Source organism: Culicoides brevitarsis, chromosome 2 (genome assembly GCF_036172545.1).
Source record: "Culicoides brevitarsis isolate CSIRO-B50_1 chromosome 2, AGI_CSIRO_Cbre_v1, whole genome shotgun sequence".
Taxonomy (NCBI): domain Eukaryota; kingdom Metazoa; phylum Arthropoda; class Insecta; order Diptera; family Ceratopogonidae; genus Culicoides; species Culicoides brevitarsis.
In genome coordinates, this window is record NC_087086.1 from 23,434,618 (window position 1) to 23,451,139 (window position 16,522).

The window sequence follows — 16,522 nt, forward strand, 5'->3', positions numbered from 1 at the left end:
ATTTCACCATTCCAGATACAGGTACAATTACCATGTAGATGTTTCACAATGAATGAACTTCAAAGTAGAGAACGGTAAAAGTGAATGAATGTAAAGAGCAATTGGCAGTCGTTGTTTAATCGTCTCATCGCCAGGTGCTTTTTTATTTCGGTGATTTTATTATATTTAGTGTTTTTGTAGTGAAAATTAAAAACAAAAAGAAATAATTTTTTAATAAAATTTCAAAACATTTTAACCACAAAATCAAAACCAATTTCAATAAAAAAAAACATAAAAATTAATAAAAGAAAGTTTGAATAATCTCATAGATTCAATGTCATTTTCATCTCATGACATTTTATAATAATTGCTATAGCAAAAAAAAAGTTAGATAAAAAACACAGAAGAAGTGAGAAACATTCAAATGAAAGTGGACTCTATTCCATAAATGAATGTAAGTTTTTTGATTCGCATTGAGCGAAAATTCAACACATACAGAAAACAATATCTGTCGAACAATTATTACATAAAACGAGTGTTTGTTTTGTGACTACCTAGAAATGAATTGTTATAAAGTGTAATTAAAAAATGTAAATATTTTGCAAAACAAAACAAAGTCACGAAAATTTCACATATCTTTGATTTTTGAGGAAGACTCAAACAATGAAATTGTCAGTAAACGGCTTCCTATATGTTACAAATGATGTCCATAATAAAAAGGGGATTTTGAACGAGCTCAGTTAAGCACGACCTTTTCATTCATACACAAAAAATGTACCGGTAGTCAAAACAAAAATTATATTGTTTGTGTGCGTTACACAAAAATTTTTAGCATTTGCTTACAATGCCTTGTTATCAAAGCGAACGAGGTCTCAATTTTGTTTTTCAACACTGGTTTCAAAGGGAAATCCATTACAACTCATTTTTTTTTTAATTTTCATGACAAACTTTAATTCACCTGTAGCCATGCAAAATTTGCGACCCATATTACTCGTTTGTATAAACAACACATGTGATCTAAATTCATTTACGATCAAAAGTTCCCAGCATGATTCTCTTACTAACAGTACAAAGTCGCTCATTAACGGTATTTTTCTCATGTGAAGGCTTATATTATCTTCATTATTTGATAATCGCATAGATTAAACTGCATGAAATATTTCTCTTGCTGTAATGAACTCACGCAAATAAAGAAGAAGCTAGCAACCTTGGCTTGCACAACCTGTTGATCCATAAAGATTGATCAAATTTCACTTGCATTTGCATTTAATTGCATTTTTGTTGATGATAATTATTTTTAAACAAAATTACGTCGAAAGTAAGCGATTTCTCGCATATTTTTTGTATGCTTTAAATATTTTTACCATTGACAAGAAAATACAGTCAATCTGTCTCCTGAAAGAAACAACAGAAAAATTACTTGTAACAAGTTTACGACAAGCTATTCATATTTAAGTTATGCGTAGATGTAAAGAAGAGAGAATGAAACCGGAACATGTTTCAGTAAAAGACATAAAATTGCATAGAGTTGAAAAAATATGGAGAAGATTCATGTAAATTTGGTCAACTACCAATTTTTCACGCTTAACTATGAGAGTTCAGGAGAATAAACTGAAAATCAAAAATAATATTTCAAACAAAATATACCTAACATTTTAAATTTTAAATGATTTCAAAATTGATTGCACTTTGTCAAAAATTCTCTCAAATCACCAAACTTTTAAATTCCATTAGTCCGCTATTCGCGAGCTCCAAATTTGTAAAAAATTCCTTCAACTAAATTTTATCTTTAAGCCCCAGTTAAATACAAGCCCTTTCATCGTAGCTTTACGATTCTATCAAATTTTCTAAAAATATGGTTTCTATAAAAATAGTGGTCCTACTGGGGCTTCTAATAAATTACAAGCCTTAAATATAGCAATTAAATACATTGGAACATATTTTGTTTAAATAATAAATTCGAAGACATAATCAGGATTTTTCCTCTTCATTCAACAAAAGTATTTCATTTAAAGGGTAAAGATGAATATGATCGGAACAAAGCAGATTCAATGCCTACTGAATTTTTCGATTATCATACATGTAACTAATGCCGAAAGCACTATATTGCTAATTAAGTAGTTATGTTGTGTCCAAGGTTTGAGGGGTTTAGTTGTCCAAAATAAACTCTTCACGCATTTTTGTGCAATCCACTGTTGCTAAACACAAAGGGTGTTCACCAACCTTAAAATATAAAAACAAAATAAAATCTCTAGGTCAAAGTTTTAATGCAATTGCGTCTGAAATGTTACGAATTTTTGTCTTTTTTCAGCTAATTAAGTTTATTCTATTGAAAAGCACTCAACTATCTCCAACCACGTTAGGAAAACAGGAAGCCAGTCTATGTGAGATTGCATGAGTTAATCTCATACTTATTTTTTTGGTTAAAATAAGATTTGGTTCAGTGATTTCTTGCTGTTGAGTGAATCATTATTTTTGCGGTTTTTGCCTGCACAACATAGAAAAATTGGTCATGAAATAATTTTATTTTTAATTTTTATTTTTTTTTTCAGGAATATGATTTATTGAAAAACTAACAAAATATGGCAACAGAACGATATCATGAGTATGTTTTATTATTATTTTTGTTTTTTGTAATGAAATTCAATTTTATTTACTTTCTTCCAGAGCTGCCAAAGATGGCATTATAGATATTTTGAAGGAATGTACTCGTAAGGATTGCAACTCGCGTGATGACGAAAACGGAATGACACCCGTGTTGTGGGCTTCCTTTGAGGGACACGTTGAAGCTCTTCGCTTACTCATCGGCAAAGGGTGAGAAATTTATGCAAACTTTAATTTTTTGAGATCTGTACGATTTTTTTGTACCTGTTGTAGCGGTGATCCTGATAGAGCTGATCAATTTGGAAATACAGCTCTTCATTTGGCTGCTGCACGTGGACACATGTCCTGCGTGGATTTCCTTGTAAAATTTGGATGCAACCTTTTTTCGCTTGATATTGATTCGCATACTGCCAAAGACTTGGCTGCCATCAATAATCGCGATGAAATTTTGCGTTATTTGGACGCAGCATCAGCGCAGTTGGAACTTTCGGACAAGTAAGCTCTCCTTTCTATAACTATTTGAACCTGAAAACTTCAATATTATTGAAAATTGTAGAAAGCAAGCGCGTAGTATGAAAGAGGCAGCTAAAAAGGCAGCGGAAAAGAGAACAAAAGAATATGCGAAAAAGCATCCACCAAAACCATCGGAGACAAATTCTCATCGGGTAGCACAACGAACAACCAGCAGTAATAAATTACAGACGTGGAGACAAAAGTTATGGTCTGGCAGTCAAGGAAATTTGAAGCAGTCTGCAATGGCAGAGTATATGACGCAAGATGCCAGCAAGCGTTATAGTACGTTAGTAGGTGGTGGAATAGGCGGTACAATAGCCAACAAAGGTGCATTACAACGTCGCGTAATGAGAACTAAGCAAAATGAGACTGATGGTGGGTTATTCCCTCTTGTGTTTCAAAATAATATAACATTTTAATTTCATTTTAGACTTCAAAATTGGTGAAATTGAGCCGAGTGGAAAACGAAGCGTTCGTTCCATTCAGGGTGTTCGTCGTGATTCGGAAATTCTCTATGTGGGAACGTATGATACGGCTGCCGAGCAACCCGGAAAACGTGGTAAAATTAGCGACGTCTTTTCAAATAACAACAACGAAGACGATTCTAGTGACTCGAACTCACGACCGATGCCACTTTCGAACCTCTCGCGATCAGTCAGCCAGCCGGACTTTATGCATCCCTCATTAAATCCCGATACGGACGAAGAACAGGAAGCTCTGGAAAATAACTTGTTGAATCGCCAAGCAAACGGAAGTATATTTAATCGTCCGATGTTGGGAACTTTATCCATTCCACGATCGATGTCAGCGGTCTTGGCTTCTCAACAAATGGAACAATCGTCCGATCGTTCGAGCTCGAATGAATCAACGAGCCATCAGTTAACAAATGGAAATTACAGGAATGGTCAATTTGCTGGAAGAGGAAAGGGAATGCGACAACTACCGCTTTTATTGTCGGACACGGAAGACTCGGAAGATGATGAAAGTAACTTGGACGACATAGCTGATGGACTTAGTAGTATTGAGAGGTTCCTGATTGCATGGGGCTTGGGCGAACATGTCAAAATGTAAGAATTAGTACAAGTACATACATACATATTTATGACATTAATATAAAATGTATATCTATTTTTTTTAGTTTTGACGAGCAACAAATTGATCTGGAAACATTAATGCTTCTGACAGAGGCGGACCTTAAATCTCTTGCATTGCCTTTGGGACCGTACAGAAAGCTCTGTGTTGCCATACAAGAACGTAAAAGTGCTTTGCAAAATCCAGGAATCATCACCGATACACGATTTTAAAAAATTCAAAGTTTTGTCAACTTTTCAGTATTCTAATGTATTTAATCAAGGCTATGTACAATAAAATGATATTAAAATCCACTACAAAACGTTTTTCACGAATATTTTATTATAATAGAACTATTTATATAAATATCGCTTGTTTATAATATTTTCTTGCGTTAATTGATAACAATACAAAGATAACAATTGATAACTCATATCGATACTTTTGGTTGTGGTCAAACAAATACAATGCAAAATATCGATTTTAATCGCAATTCATTGTGTTTGAGTCTCGAACATTTACATTAAAGAGGAAAATACGCCAATGGACGGTTTCGCAGTTTTTTTTGTTCTCTGTTTTGTGATCACTAGCTTATTGGTACGTTTTCGAGATTCTTTTTCTCTTTCATTCAGTTTTTGAACTAATTTTCAGCTCTCTTGTCGATGGTACTTTATCAGGCACCACGCGTACAATGAATGGGTGGCGGAACAGCAAAGAATCCAACGTCGGGCAGGTATTTAATCAATTGTCATCTCAATATTCGATAATCATGACTATGAAGATTTTTGTTTCTCGAATAGCTGAACAAAATGGATTTGTAATATTTACGGTAGAAAGTCAGCTCTCCTCAAGGTCTGCAAATTCTGCCCAAGAGGATATCATTAAAAGAGATGAACTGCCGTCTTATGAAGATGCTTTAAAATTTCCAAAACCTGGGGAAACTCCATCACAGCCAATTAACCAAGCAACAACCACCGTATAAGTTAAGGCATCGTTTGAAATAAGACTGTTTTCGGATATAGATTTAAATTAATAAAAACTTGTTCACATTTGCTTGAAAAAGAAAAAAACCGTCATGCGATTTGAAAATTGAATGTAAATTGCATAGATTTGAGATATGGATTTCTGTAGATACATGGACTGTACGTGTGACAGATGACGACAGCAAAAACAAAACAACCAAAATTCAGAAGCGGTCTTTTATTTTACGATTTTCCTATGTTTTACCCCTAAAAGTGACCAAAAATGGCTGGGAAATTCAACGGGTTCAGTCAGGACGAGATAAACAGAGTACAAAACAGAGCTGGAAGCAAAGAGAACGGTAAATATGCCTTCAAACATGATGCGCAACAGTTGTCAAACTCATAAAATGCTTTTGCAGCAAAAAGTGTACCTGCGGTGAAAAAACACTTGGGACTCCGACGACTGCCTTCTGACACGACAAATAACAATGACAGATCTCCGGTGCCCACACGAAAGGCACACAGCTGTGTTTCTCATTCACACGGAGGAGGAGCATCTGCTGCTCAAAAGCCCATCAACAAAAGTCGCCCCAACTCCGCGTCATACATTCCCGATACAACGGTGGAAGACATCGAAAATCATCCTATGCAGGAAGCAGCACATTTCAAACCACTGCCAACGCGAGTAGAACCTTTTGAAGATGTAGAAATTTTGCGTGAGGAAGGTGAAGTGATTGAATTAGAGCCAAATAATGCGAGTCCCTTTCGCGGGGTTTCCCTGAAGGACTTTGAACATCAACGGAAGATGATTGAAGAGCAAAATAGACACAAGGTTCAAATACTGCAGAAAGCAATAGAGCAACAGTAAGTTTTAAGAATTCGTCTTACAACTCCCAATTTCAATATTTCTGTTTTAGTTCGCAAAAAACTGCTGCTGAAGCGAAAAAACTCGATGAAATAAAGCAAGAGCTTGCCAAATTGGATTCAGAGCTTGCATCTGATGTAGCAATTCTGAGAAAACAAATTGAAACGGCAACAATTCAGTACAGCAATGTACAAAAACATTACGATACAATTGAGCAGCTCTTTTTAAAGGCAAAGTTAGATTTGCATCAGGCATGCGAAAAGAAGGAAATGCTGACCGAGCATCTGTGTACAATTATTGCGCACAACGAGGAACGTAAAGCAAAGCGATTGACGGAATTGATGGAAAAAGTTGGATTAAATGACGAAAATGGAAACTAACGCTTTCGCGCAACGACAATAAACCGGGCTTGCCTACTAACGGAAATGATCTTATGATATATATTTTTTAATATTTATATTTTAAATTTGATGATAGACCCACTAAAACAAAGAAAAGCAATGTAATTTTAATATAATATGTGTACTACTATGTTAGATGTTCATCGCACATCAATAAATAATCATATTTTGACTTTATATTACTTTTGGTTTTTTGAAGAGATTTTCAATTTTAAAAATTTCAATACTATTGGAAATAGTATATCAGTAAGTATAGATTTTTTCCTTTTGATTTAACAAGATTCTCAGTAAATTTGCTGAACTTTTAATAATTTTTATTTAACGAGATTTTTATGAATTTTACAAAAAAAAAATGTTCTAAATAATACTTGAAATGATGAAATTTTTACCTCGAAAATCGAAAATACAAAGGAACAAAAAAGTAGAAATAAATTTGGAACGGGCTTGCTTCACAAATAATGAAACATTTATTTTACTAGTGAACATTTAATTCAAATATTTTTTGGCAATAAGTCCAATAAGTTACATTGAAATACTTAAGAGCTAATGTTTGGGTTCAATCAAGCAAACCCAGTAAACGGAATATACAAATTTGTATCACTCTTAAATACAACTAAAATAGTTTCGCTAAATTCGAGGAAGTTGCTGTAACAAATGTTGGAGAGAATGATGGAGGAAGAAGGGGACTGTGTACAAATTTTAAGGCTGATTCGCGTGATTGTGATGTTATGCCCAACCAACATCTAATTAATTATGTATGTAAATATTTTAAATAAGAAAGAAGATTCTTTGTCTCGATTCCCGTAGTTTCGTTTTATGTTCATGTCTTGAATGGTTTGCGGTTAAACTCTTCCGTGTCTTCCGAGATACGCATTGCAATTCGGACAATAATGATGCGTATCCATACATTCATCAATGCAGCAGGGAATGAGGCAGCATCCAAACCAACAGCCAAAAAGTGCAATTAAAAATCCAGACACCCATGCAATAAGACCAGGGTTACTTCGCGTTTTCGAATTGATATCGGCATGACAACTCGGACAAATCATGTGTGTGCTATGAGGACCAATGGTAACCACTTGTGTGACAATTTGTTGAGTCACAACCGGTGTGGCGCCAGCGCCAGGTGGATTATAGACTGGAACAGTGTGTGTTGGTACAAAATGAGCCTGTCCAGGAATGGGACCTACTCCCATTGCCTGTTCATATGATGGTGGTGGCGCATTTGGTTGTGGCATGAACCCATAACTTGGAGGTGTTTTGTTCTGCTGCATGGCAATGGCTCACGGGATCTTGAAAAAGAAAGAAAAAACTGTTAAAATGTGTGAATAAAAACAAATGACGTTTGTCCATGGTCAAACGACGTCGTCATTGATTTAATTAACATTAAACATATCATTTGAATAAATCACTCAAATTACGCGAGCGAAATTTGAAGGGCAAGTAATCCACAATAAAACTCCTTTGAATCCATTATTTGCTGTTTTTTTCGTTCGATATGTTGGTGGGTAAACATGGAAAAATGAATTTAGTGCTTTTAAATTTGGATTCTTTGATAAGAAAAAGGTTCCATGCGTCATAGAATTGTATTTCACAACAAAGAAATCGATTTACTTGATTACCTTTTAACTCGGATTTAAGTTAAGAAGTGCTTGATTACTTTAAACAACTTTTTCCTGAATCTTCTAATTACTGAGCAATTATACGGGAAATTATTTTAGCGAGAAAAAGACAATTTTCTTCTGCTTGTAAACAATGATGGTGTGTTCGGTGTCACAAATTATTTTAGGTCGTTGAAAATCAAATTCAATAGTTTAGTCAAACTAATGGGGGAGGGATGTCTTAAAAGGTTTTAAGTGAAAATTTTGATAAAGAAAAACAAAACAATTTTCGAGCTCAAATCTTCAATGAAATTTTATGGTTGAGTTTAAAAATCTTGAATATTATTTATCCTCTTTTTAATTTCTTTTATCCTCGTTTGTTTGTCCTAAAATGTGGGTGTTGAACAAAACTTTATGATTTTATTTGGTGCGACCGATTACTAATTATTCATCACTTTTAGTCGTCTCATCGAATTTGTACGTCAAAATAATTCCGCATTTATTTCAAAACAAAAAAAAAAACGAAGAACCAATTGTTGATTTTTTTAAGTTCAAATAGATAAATATCTAGTAAATTGATCTTATCAATTCTCAAATTTGGACAACTCTTGGATTTCACTATTTCCGGAATTATTTTCCGAAAGTTATCTGGAGGATGTCGAAAATATTTACGCCAACAAATCAGGCCCGGCTGACGAATGTGGCGATAGTTCGTATCAAAAAGACGGGAAAACGTTTCGAGATAGCCTGCTACAAAAATAAAGTTGTTTCATGGCGACAAAAGGTTGAAAAGGACATTGACGAAGTGCTGCAAACTCACACTGTCTTCACAAATGTATCGAAAGGAGAGGTTGCCAAGCGTGAGGACCTGCAAAAAGCCTTTGGGAAGACGGACCAAACGGAAATTTGCAAGGAAATTTTGGAAAAAGGCGAACTTCAAGTCTCGGAGAAGGAGCGTCAAGAGCAACTAAATGCATTATTCAAGGAAATTGCAACCAATGTGGCGGACAAGTGTGTTGATCCTGAGACCAAAAGGCCGTATCCAGTGACCATCATTGAAAAGTCCATGAAAGAAATTCATTTTTCTATTAAACCGCATCGTAATGCGAAGCAACAAGCATTAGAGGTCATCAAAGCGCTAAAGGAGACGATACCCCTGGAAAGAGCTCAAATGCGGGTCAAAGTTGAAATCAGTGGAAAAGAAGCCAAAAGTCTCAAGGAAAAATTCGTCAAGTTTGCGTCGACAATCGACGAGGAGACGTGGACCGGCGATAAATTGACTTTGTTGTGTCTTATTGATCCTGGACGGTATCGTGAAGTAGACGAACTCGTGAGGAAAGACTCGAAAGGAAACGCAACCCTTGAAGTACTAAGTCTCAAAGAAATCAAAGATAGCGAAGAAGTACTAGAATAAAGTAATTTAATTTTGCTAATTCAGTTTTACTCTACTGCCCTATGCGAATTATACTTCGTATTTCTATTACAATAACAATCGCGGTTGTGTTAATCAGATATTGTTTTTAAAGTTTTTGTGAATTTATCGTTCATTTTAATTCAATTTTCCCATCTTATAATCACCATGAATCGGTCAAGTAAGTAATGACAAAATTTCGTGTGAAAATAAACGTAAACAAGCGAAAAAACGAGAATTGTCTGGTGCCGCTGCGAAATGTCGGTTAGCGCGTATGTTTCACACAGAGAATACAAATGAATTTGCTTTTTGGACAAAGAAAATTCGGATATGAAATTATTTGTGAAACAAGTGAACAACTGTTCTGGTCAAACTTCTCTCAAAACTATAAGAGGAATGGTGTGATATGTTTATAGAGACTCCTTTTTGACCTAAGCACGATATTGGTCACGACGTAGAATGGAGTAAATCACATTAAAGCCGGTTTTGAATATCGTCCGTGCAAATTTAATATTTACTATGTATCGATGTAGCTACAATGTAACCGAATGTATTTACCATATCGAATTTCTCCTTATTGTAATGTTATAGGAACCAGTGCACAAGAATTAAAAGATTGGTTTTTCAATGAGCGGCGAACTCAGTTAAATAAAGTTTACATAAAAATCGCAGTAAAAAGTTCCAAAAAAAGTCCCCACCCTTTGAATCGATTTGAACAAAGTACCTCGCCGCCGATGTGAGTCACCCTCGCATTTCTCCATGAAGGAGTATGTAATAAAAGTTGTGGGTTTATGACTGAAAGTGAAATCAATTATATGTGTATGTTTATAGTTCGCAGTCAAGTATCCTGTGGGAAACACAGATTCTGCGCGAATAACCTTGAAATTAAGACCGAGAACACTCATTTATTTGTGTTTGTAAAATAAACATTCTTCTAATCTAAATAAATTTTCTAAAAATGAGTTGATTGATATGATCGACACATTATTTGCAGGTACCGTTGGCTCTTTTTTAATGTAAAATTACCATATGTAGCAGTAAACAATTGTGGTTTATTTGAATGAGAGTAAAGCACAAGTGCAATTTAAATTAGAGATCAAATTTAGTCTACATGAAACTTACGTGAAGTTTGTTAAAATAATATAATTCTGAATTCAATTGAATTCTGAATTTCCAATTTGCGTTGTTTGATTATTAATTCAAAATCGATCTTCCAAAAAGTTCACCCACCGTTGAAACTTGAAAATTTTATATTTTCAACAGCTTGTAAACATATCAACAAAATAACACATCAAAATTATTTCTTAACACGTCCATAACATTATTCATCCCTTGATTAATATTCACGACTGCATTTTGTTCTACTTTAACGCTTAACCAAAATAAAAATATACTACAATAACAAAAAGAATTCCATCAAACGGTACAAAAACTTTCTTATATTCTGTCCAAGTTGGATTCAAAGTAGAAAGTTACAAAAATTAGATTGTTCTTGAAGAAGACATCACTGCACTTTATATTGATTGTTCTCATAAAAATTGTTTCAAACAACGAAATTTATTACTAAAATTTTTGTTTTAATGAAAAAATGTGTGAAAGAATGTCTTGTCGAACACAATGCATGTTAAACAGATGTTCCAACAGTTTTTCAAAGAATTCTAAATCTAAGAAAATTTTGAGAAAATACCTGTGTAAAAAACTCACATTTGCACTGATTAGCGGTATAAAATTACATTTTTGGATACAATTTCTAAATATCACTTACTTGTAAAAACTATTGTCGTTGAATTGAAAACAATACACTTTTAATACTTCCACACTTTAAACATGATATGAACTTGATATTATGTGTGTTGATTTAGTCTCGCAAAGTCTTTAAAGGAAATGTAAAGTCACTTGGGGTGACATTGGTCTCATTCGTCTAAGATAAATTACATACTAAAGTAATGCCAATTGACGGCTTCCAGTATGAAAATAAAGTAACTTAATTTCACTCCATTGTGAGTGTATCGTATTGGTGCTATATGTTTCGTTTTAAAAATAAATGACAACATTTTTTTGTACTTCCATTTGAAATATTTATTCGTAATCCGACTTCAGTTCTTGTTATGTTTTCAAGCGAGTGAGATCGTGTCGTCGGACGCACGTTGTTGAATGTTGATTTAACTTAATAAATATATATATTTGCTTGCAGAGTGACATTTTACGGTTTGTGTATTTTTGTCTCAAGTGACAAAAACAAAAAATTAAAAAAAAAAAAACAAACGACAAATCTGAACCAAAATCGCTCATGAACTAAAGTTGATATTTCTAATTAGAAATTTACCTATTAATTGTCACCGCGTCAAGTGATTTCTTAAAAAGATAAGACGCAAAAATTTTACCTAAAAGCTTTTGTATGACACATTACTTAAAATATTTATGACCCATGCAAATATTTATTATATTTTTGTTTTACACTTTATGAATAATTAAAAGTGCATTGTTTGATACGAGAAGCGTTCTACATTTTGATAAGAAATTTTATACATACATGTAAATTATTTTAAATATATCGGTGTGTGGAAAACCTAAGCAGTATTTAGTGTTTTACAAATCTTTTAACTACGCTTAAAATCTGAATCATGAATAGTGCAAATAAATAAAATTTAAAACAAAAGTCAGAACAAAAAAACTGGTACAAAGTCATTAACAAATTCTTATCACACTTTTCAATAGAAATTATTACAATTGTAATAGAAATAAATTCTTTATTAATAGTTTTTTTTAAAGAGGCCAAGTTATTCAATTAAACTTTATTGATCATTAACAATAATTTACTGAGAACACGCTAAGAGAACCATAAGTCATCCGTCTAGTCAAAATTTACTAAAATTAAGTCATCATTGTTTACTGAATAGTTAATTAATGGAAAAATTATGCTCGATTATGTTTCCTTTTTAATTTATGAATCAATAAATTTAGCGTAAATTATTTGCTTTGAAGATTGAAAATACGATATTGAATTTTTTTTTCATCAGCTAAAAAAATTATTAATTGAAAAAGTCGTCTTTGGTGTAGTTTCCGTAAACTTTTTGAATTTTATTTTTATAAAAAAAAAAAAAATACTTTAACTAAGATCAGAATTTGCATTTTTAATCTTCAGGCATCGAATTTACTCATGCATGGTATTAAATTAAATATATACAAAGCTCGTTGTTTATTTCCTGAATTTGTTTATTTTTTCAATTGCGAGATCATGCAGACTCTTATGTACCTAAGCGAGAATAAAAAAAGAGTTGAAGACTTTTGTTTTAGTATTTTAATTTAATTTATTAAGAGGGATCAGTTCTTTGTGCGTTTTAGTTCAGATTGCACAACATAATAATATTTTAACAGCAATATTAATGCTTTATTTAGATTTGCGATAAATTTATATGAGAGAAATTTAAAAATTCAAACAGAAAAAAAGTAAAATAAAATGAGTGTTCGCCAAGCAGTGACAGATAATAATTCTAACAAAATAACGCTCAAAATTGATCCAAATCGTCGCGAAATTATGGTGAATGGATCACGTAAGTGTTGTTTTTTTTCATATTAGTTTAATGACCGATCTTGATAAATGTTTAGTAAAAATGTTGTTTTCCATTTTTGTCACTAACTTTGGTCAAAGAAAAATTTCCAAGTAATTCAAGGAAACATGCACTTGACTTTGCTGTAAGTGCCGTACTTTATCTTTTTGTGTGAATAAGTGAGTGCTAAATATAGTCAATTCCTTATAAGCGAGAGTTTAGAGAAATTTTTTTTTGTACCGTAATTACTCATTGTAGACATTTCAATTAATTTTTGGTTTATTTTTTTTCCTTTTCCGATTTATTTTCATCATCCGATCATGGACATTTCCTTTATCGATAAATAGCCGTAAGTACTTTAATTTTTTTTTTTATCAAACTAATGATTTTTATCGCCTCCACACACATCCATTTATGAATTAATACCAACTTTTTACATGTTTCATGAAATAACTCGACAATTTTCACTTCACCATCATCATAATCATCGAGCAATTTGACAAACATTATCTTGCCACTTACATCTGTTAATGTTTGTTAGTGATTTTTCTATTCAGTGAATTAAAACTATGTTAACATCTTGCTGATTATAATTGCATCAGCATTTGATATTTTTTATTCATCATAAAAAAAACTAGAAGATTAAGGTGATTGTGAAGTTAGTTGTTATACTTATGTCCCATAATTCAGGTATAAAATTTAGTAACCCATTTACTTTTTCAAAAATGATTTTCGCCTAGAATTAAAATATAACGTATGAATATGTCATTAACCAAATTTGGGGTTCGACATAGTTAACTAATTTTTCTTTTATTAGTGCACTCTGAATTGCATTCAACAATAACTCACATAAATATTTACTTCCGTTTAGAGTTAAATGGTTCATCAATTTCTATTTATTGATTGCTCAAATGCATACATTGTTTTTTTTTTGTGTATTACTTGAATTATATTTATTATTATGAATGAAACAGAAGCAAAAAAAAAATTTAAAAGGCCAGTGACCGTGCCACAAAATGACCGCTAATTTGCGCATTCGTTGCCATAGTTGATGGCGCGCGTGCCAAAATACACAACAACCATAAAACATTGCAGTTTTTACAAATTGAGTATTGTACCACATGTGGTTTAGTAAAAACTATTTATTGAATAGGAAATGCGAAAAATGTTAAAAGCAAGGAACTGTTATGGTATTTGCTTCTAGACAAACGAATGTGTTGTTTATTTTTACTTCTCACTAAAATGGGAACATTAACACTCGGAGAGACATAAAATGCAATCATATTTCACTGTAAGTGAAATGACGTACAAGAAAGTCAATCCAGTCAATTAGATATCAATTGAGACTCTGTCTCGACAGTTTTTTGGGTTATGAAAATTTAATGATCAAAAAAATGACACGATTTACGGTTTCTGATACTTGTTGCAACAATATATTGGTACGAATCTTTAATTTAGAGATCAAAATGTTTTTTGTCATCAAATATGAAGAAAGAAGTTGTTATTTAACAGGGTGACATATTAGGTACTTTTGGTTTTATTTGGTAGAAAACTTTTTCGAGTGTTTTTTAAAGAGTGATGGTATTTCACAAGCAGACGTGCAAAAACATTTTTCTCTTGAATTGAGAGTCCTAAGCCTTATATTGCCTATGTCCTTTGTCGGCTAGATAATTGTTTTTACTAAATTTTATAAATACCATATCCATTGACGATAAGATCATTTTATACCAATAAAAGTATTTTGTCACCCTGTTATTTATTAATTAATATTATTTAGATTGTTACTAAATTTTTTCCACCTGTGGAACTGAGAAAGTGATATCATATTTTCTTATTTAGGACTTAAAAAATTAAAACTAAAGTAATAAATAGGAAGAATTTAGTTTTGATATAAAAATTTTTTGAACGGTCATCCATTTTCTGCCAATAAAAAACTTTAAACGCCGACTTCAATTTAAATAAAAGTAGCGTTACGCATAAAATTTATGACAATAACAATGTAAGACTAAGCATTGAAGGCCATAAATAATGGTAATTTTGTCTGCCATGCTCGTTTTATGACTTGCAGTTGTAAGTGTTATGTAGAAGATGTTACAATCCAGCAAAAAGCAACAAAAATGAGTTATTGATTTCAAAGTAAATTGAATCTCAGTGTTTTTAGTGAAAAATCTCGTAATATTATTGTAAATATAAAGAAGTCGGCCCTTTTGTCTTATTCAAGAGAATTATGGAATAAATTTTGCATTCAAAGAAATAAACTGTTGTTCAAATTTACTTACATTAAATGATTAAAAGTTTAAAAATAAACTTTTATAGATTTGATTATTTAATTTTTATTTATCGACTACTGTTTCTCTTCTACTCAGTTTTTTTATTTATTATTAGACAAACACACTTCTAAATACTACTTCTTCCAATAAATTGTTCATTTTTTTTAAATGCAAGGATTTGAGGCATACTGCGGAATATAACATCCACTGTCTCTGTTCCTTGCTTGAACTCTAAAGAGTCGTCCCGTGGGGAAACAGACGCACATCTTGTATTGAACGTGTGTTCGGCGCAATCCATTCTCGATATCTGCAACAGGAAAATGTTCAATATCTATAAAGACGCCTTCCTTTCCTTGCAAGCTGATCGAACCGTTTTCCGAAGTGATATTCAAATTTTTGTCTGCAGACAAAAGAATATCTCTTCCTTTGATCAAGAGTCCCTCACTTCCTTTGACTTCAAGCTTTTGTCGCGCCAGTACGCCGAGCTTTTCGTCTGTGCCACTGGATATTTTTCCAGTCATGTACATCACATCAGCCACGGCCTTTTCCACTGGCTCGACCAAATTGAATGATGGTCTTTGTGCATTGAAAACCTCTTCGTGCTCCTCATCTTCTGTTGCCGGATGGTGAACCTCAAAATTAGATATTCCCTGGATAACAGTGCCACTGGCTTCTTGTCGGAACTTGTTGTGAACTGAATTGATGCGCGATATAAGATTGATACTTAGAGGCTCCTTGTCGTTTCCCATTTCGAATGGCTCGTTGAATCCCTCCAAAAGACCATCCAGCTTGTTCAACTCGTCCAAGTCAACGCTTCCATAGAAATTCATCACGTCCGTGTCGACAACCTCTATGTATCGCATTCCCTTGCCAATCTCAAAAACACTTATGAGATACAGAGTCAGGAAGACGTTGAGCACGCAAACGGCAAAAAGTGTATAAATGATGACCCAAAATAGGCAACTCCCGTTATTGCCTTTCTTTTTTTCATTAGGATCTGGAATTTTTACGTCCATTTTTTCAGTTTTTCTTCAATCTTTACGATCAAGTGAAAAATTTCCACACACACACAGATGAAAACTCTAATTTCCTTTTATCACATTCATTCGTCCCACATTGAAAATTAATGAGTCGACTCAAATTGATGATGAAACGCGCCACCTGCTAATTCTATCATAGCCCACAGCACAATTGAAACTGTAACAAATTTCCAATTGCAATGTGCACTGGGGTGACTCATGAGTCGGTTGAAAGTGATAAATCTGGAATGCGCTGAAAGGGGAACACAATCGCC

The 16,522-nt window shown here is 33.0% G+C and overlaps 5 protein-coding genes across 5 annotated transcripts; 3 read left to right on the forward strand and 2 right to left on the reverse strand.

The window, feature by feature from the left end:
• The first annotated feature begins 301 nt into the window (after positions 1–301).
• Positions 302–4,453, forward strand: LOC134831693 (pre-mRNA splicing regulator USH1G). The gene is made up of 7 exons (XM_063845491.1): positions 302–433; positions 2,532–2,584; positions 2,647–2,793; positions 2,857–3,078; positions 3,140–3,471; positions 3,527–4,163; positions 4,235–4,453. The coding sequence occupies exons 2-7, from the start codon at positions 2,562–2,564 to the stop codon at positions 4,398–4,400; spliced, it is 1,527 nt and encodes a 508-aa protein (XP_063701561.1). The 5' UTR covers positions 302–433; positions 2,532–2,561; the 3' UTR covers positions 4,401–4,453.
• An 872-nt stretch (positions 4,454–5,325) lies between these two features.
• Positions 5,326–6,577, forward strand: LOC134830673 (RAB6-interacting golgin). The gene is made up of 3 exons (XM_063844228.1): positions 5,326–5,488; positions 5,549–5,993; positions 6,047–6,577. Exons 1-3 carry the CDS (start codon positions 5,413–5,415, stop codon positions 6,372–6,374), a joined length of 849 nt encoding a protein of 282 aa, XP_063700298.1. The 5' UTR covers positions 5,326–5,412; the 3' UTR covers positions 6,375–6,577.
• A 264-nt stretch (positions 6,578–6,841) lies between these two features.
• LOC134830464 (lipopolysaccharide-induced tumor necrosis factor-alpha factor homolog) lies at positions 6,842–8,180 on the reverse strand. Its single transcript, XM_063843964.1, has 2 exons — positions 8,018–8,180; positions 6,842–7,687 (listed from the first exon to the last, which is right to left on the reverse strand). Exon 2 carries the CDS (start codon positions 7,667–7,669, stop codon positions 7,238–7,240), a length of 432 nt encoding a protein of 143 aa, XP_063700034.1. The 5' UTR covers positions 7,670–7,687; positions 8,018–8,180; the 3' UTR covers positions 6,842–7,237.
• A 289-nt stretch (positions 8,181–8,469) lies between these two features.
• On the forward strand, positions 8,470–9,434 carry LOC134831019 (ribosome maturation protein SBDS). The gene has a single exon (XM_063844652.1). It carries the CDS (start codon positions 8,652–8,654, stop codon positions 9,408–9,410), a length of 759 nt encoding a protein of 252 aa, XP_063700722.1. The 5' UTR covers positions 8,470–8,651; the 3' UTR covers positions 9,411–9,434.
• Positions 9,435–15,281: 5,847 nt separating this feature from the next.
• On the reverse strand, positions 15,282–16,306 carry LOC134831375 (uncharacterized). Its single transcript, XM_063845094.1, has one exon. The coding sequence runs from the start codon at positions 16,242–16,244 to the stop codon at positions 15,393–15,395; it is 852 nt and encodes a 283-aa protein (XP_063701164.1). The 5' UTR covers positions 16,245–16,306; the 3' UTR covers positions 15,282–15,392.
• Positions 16,307–16,522: the final 216 nt, after the last annotated feature.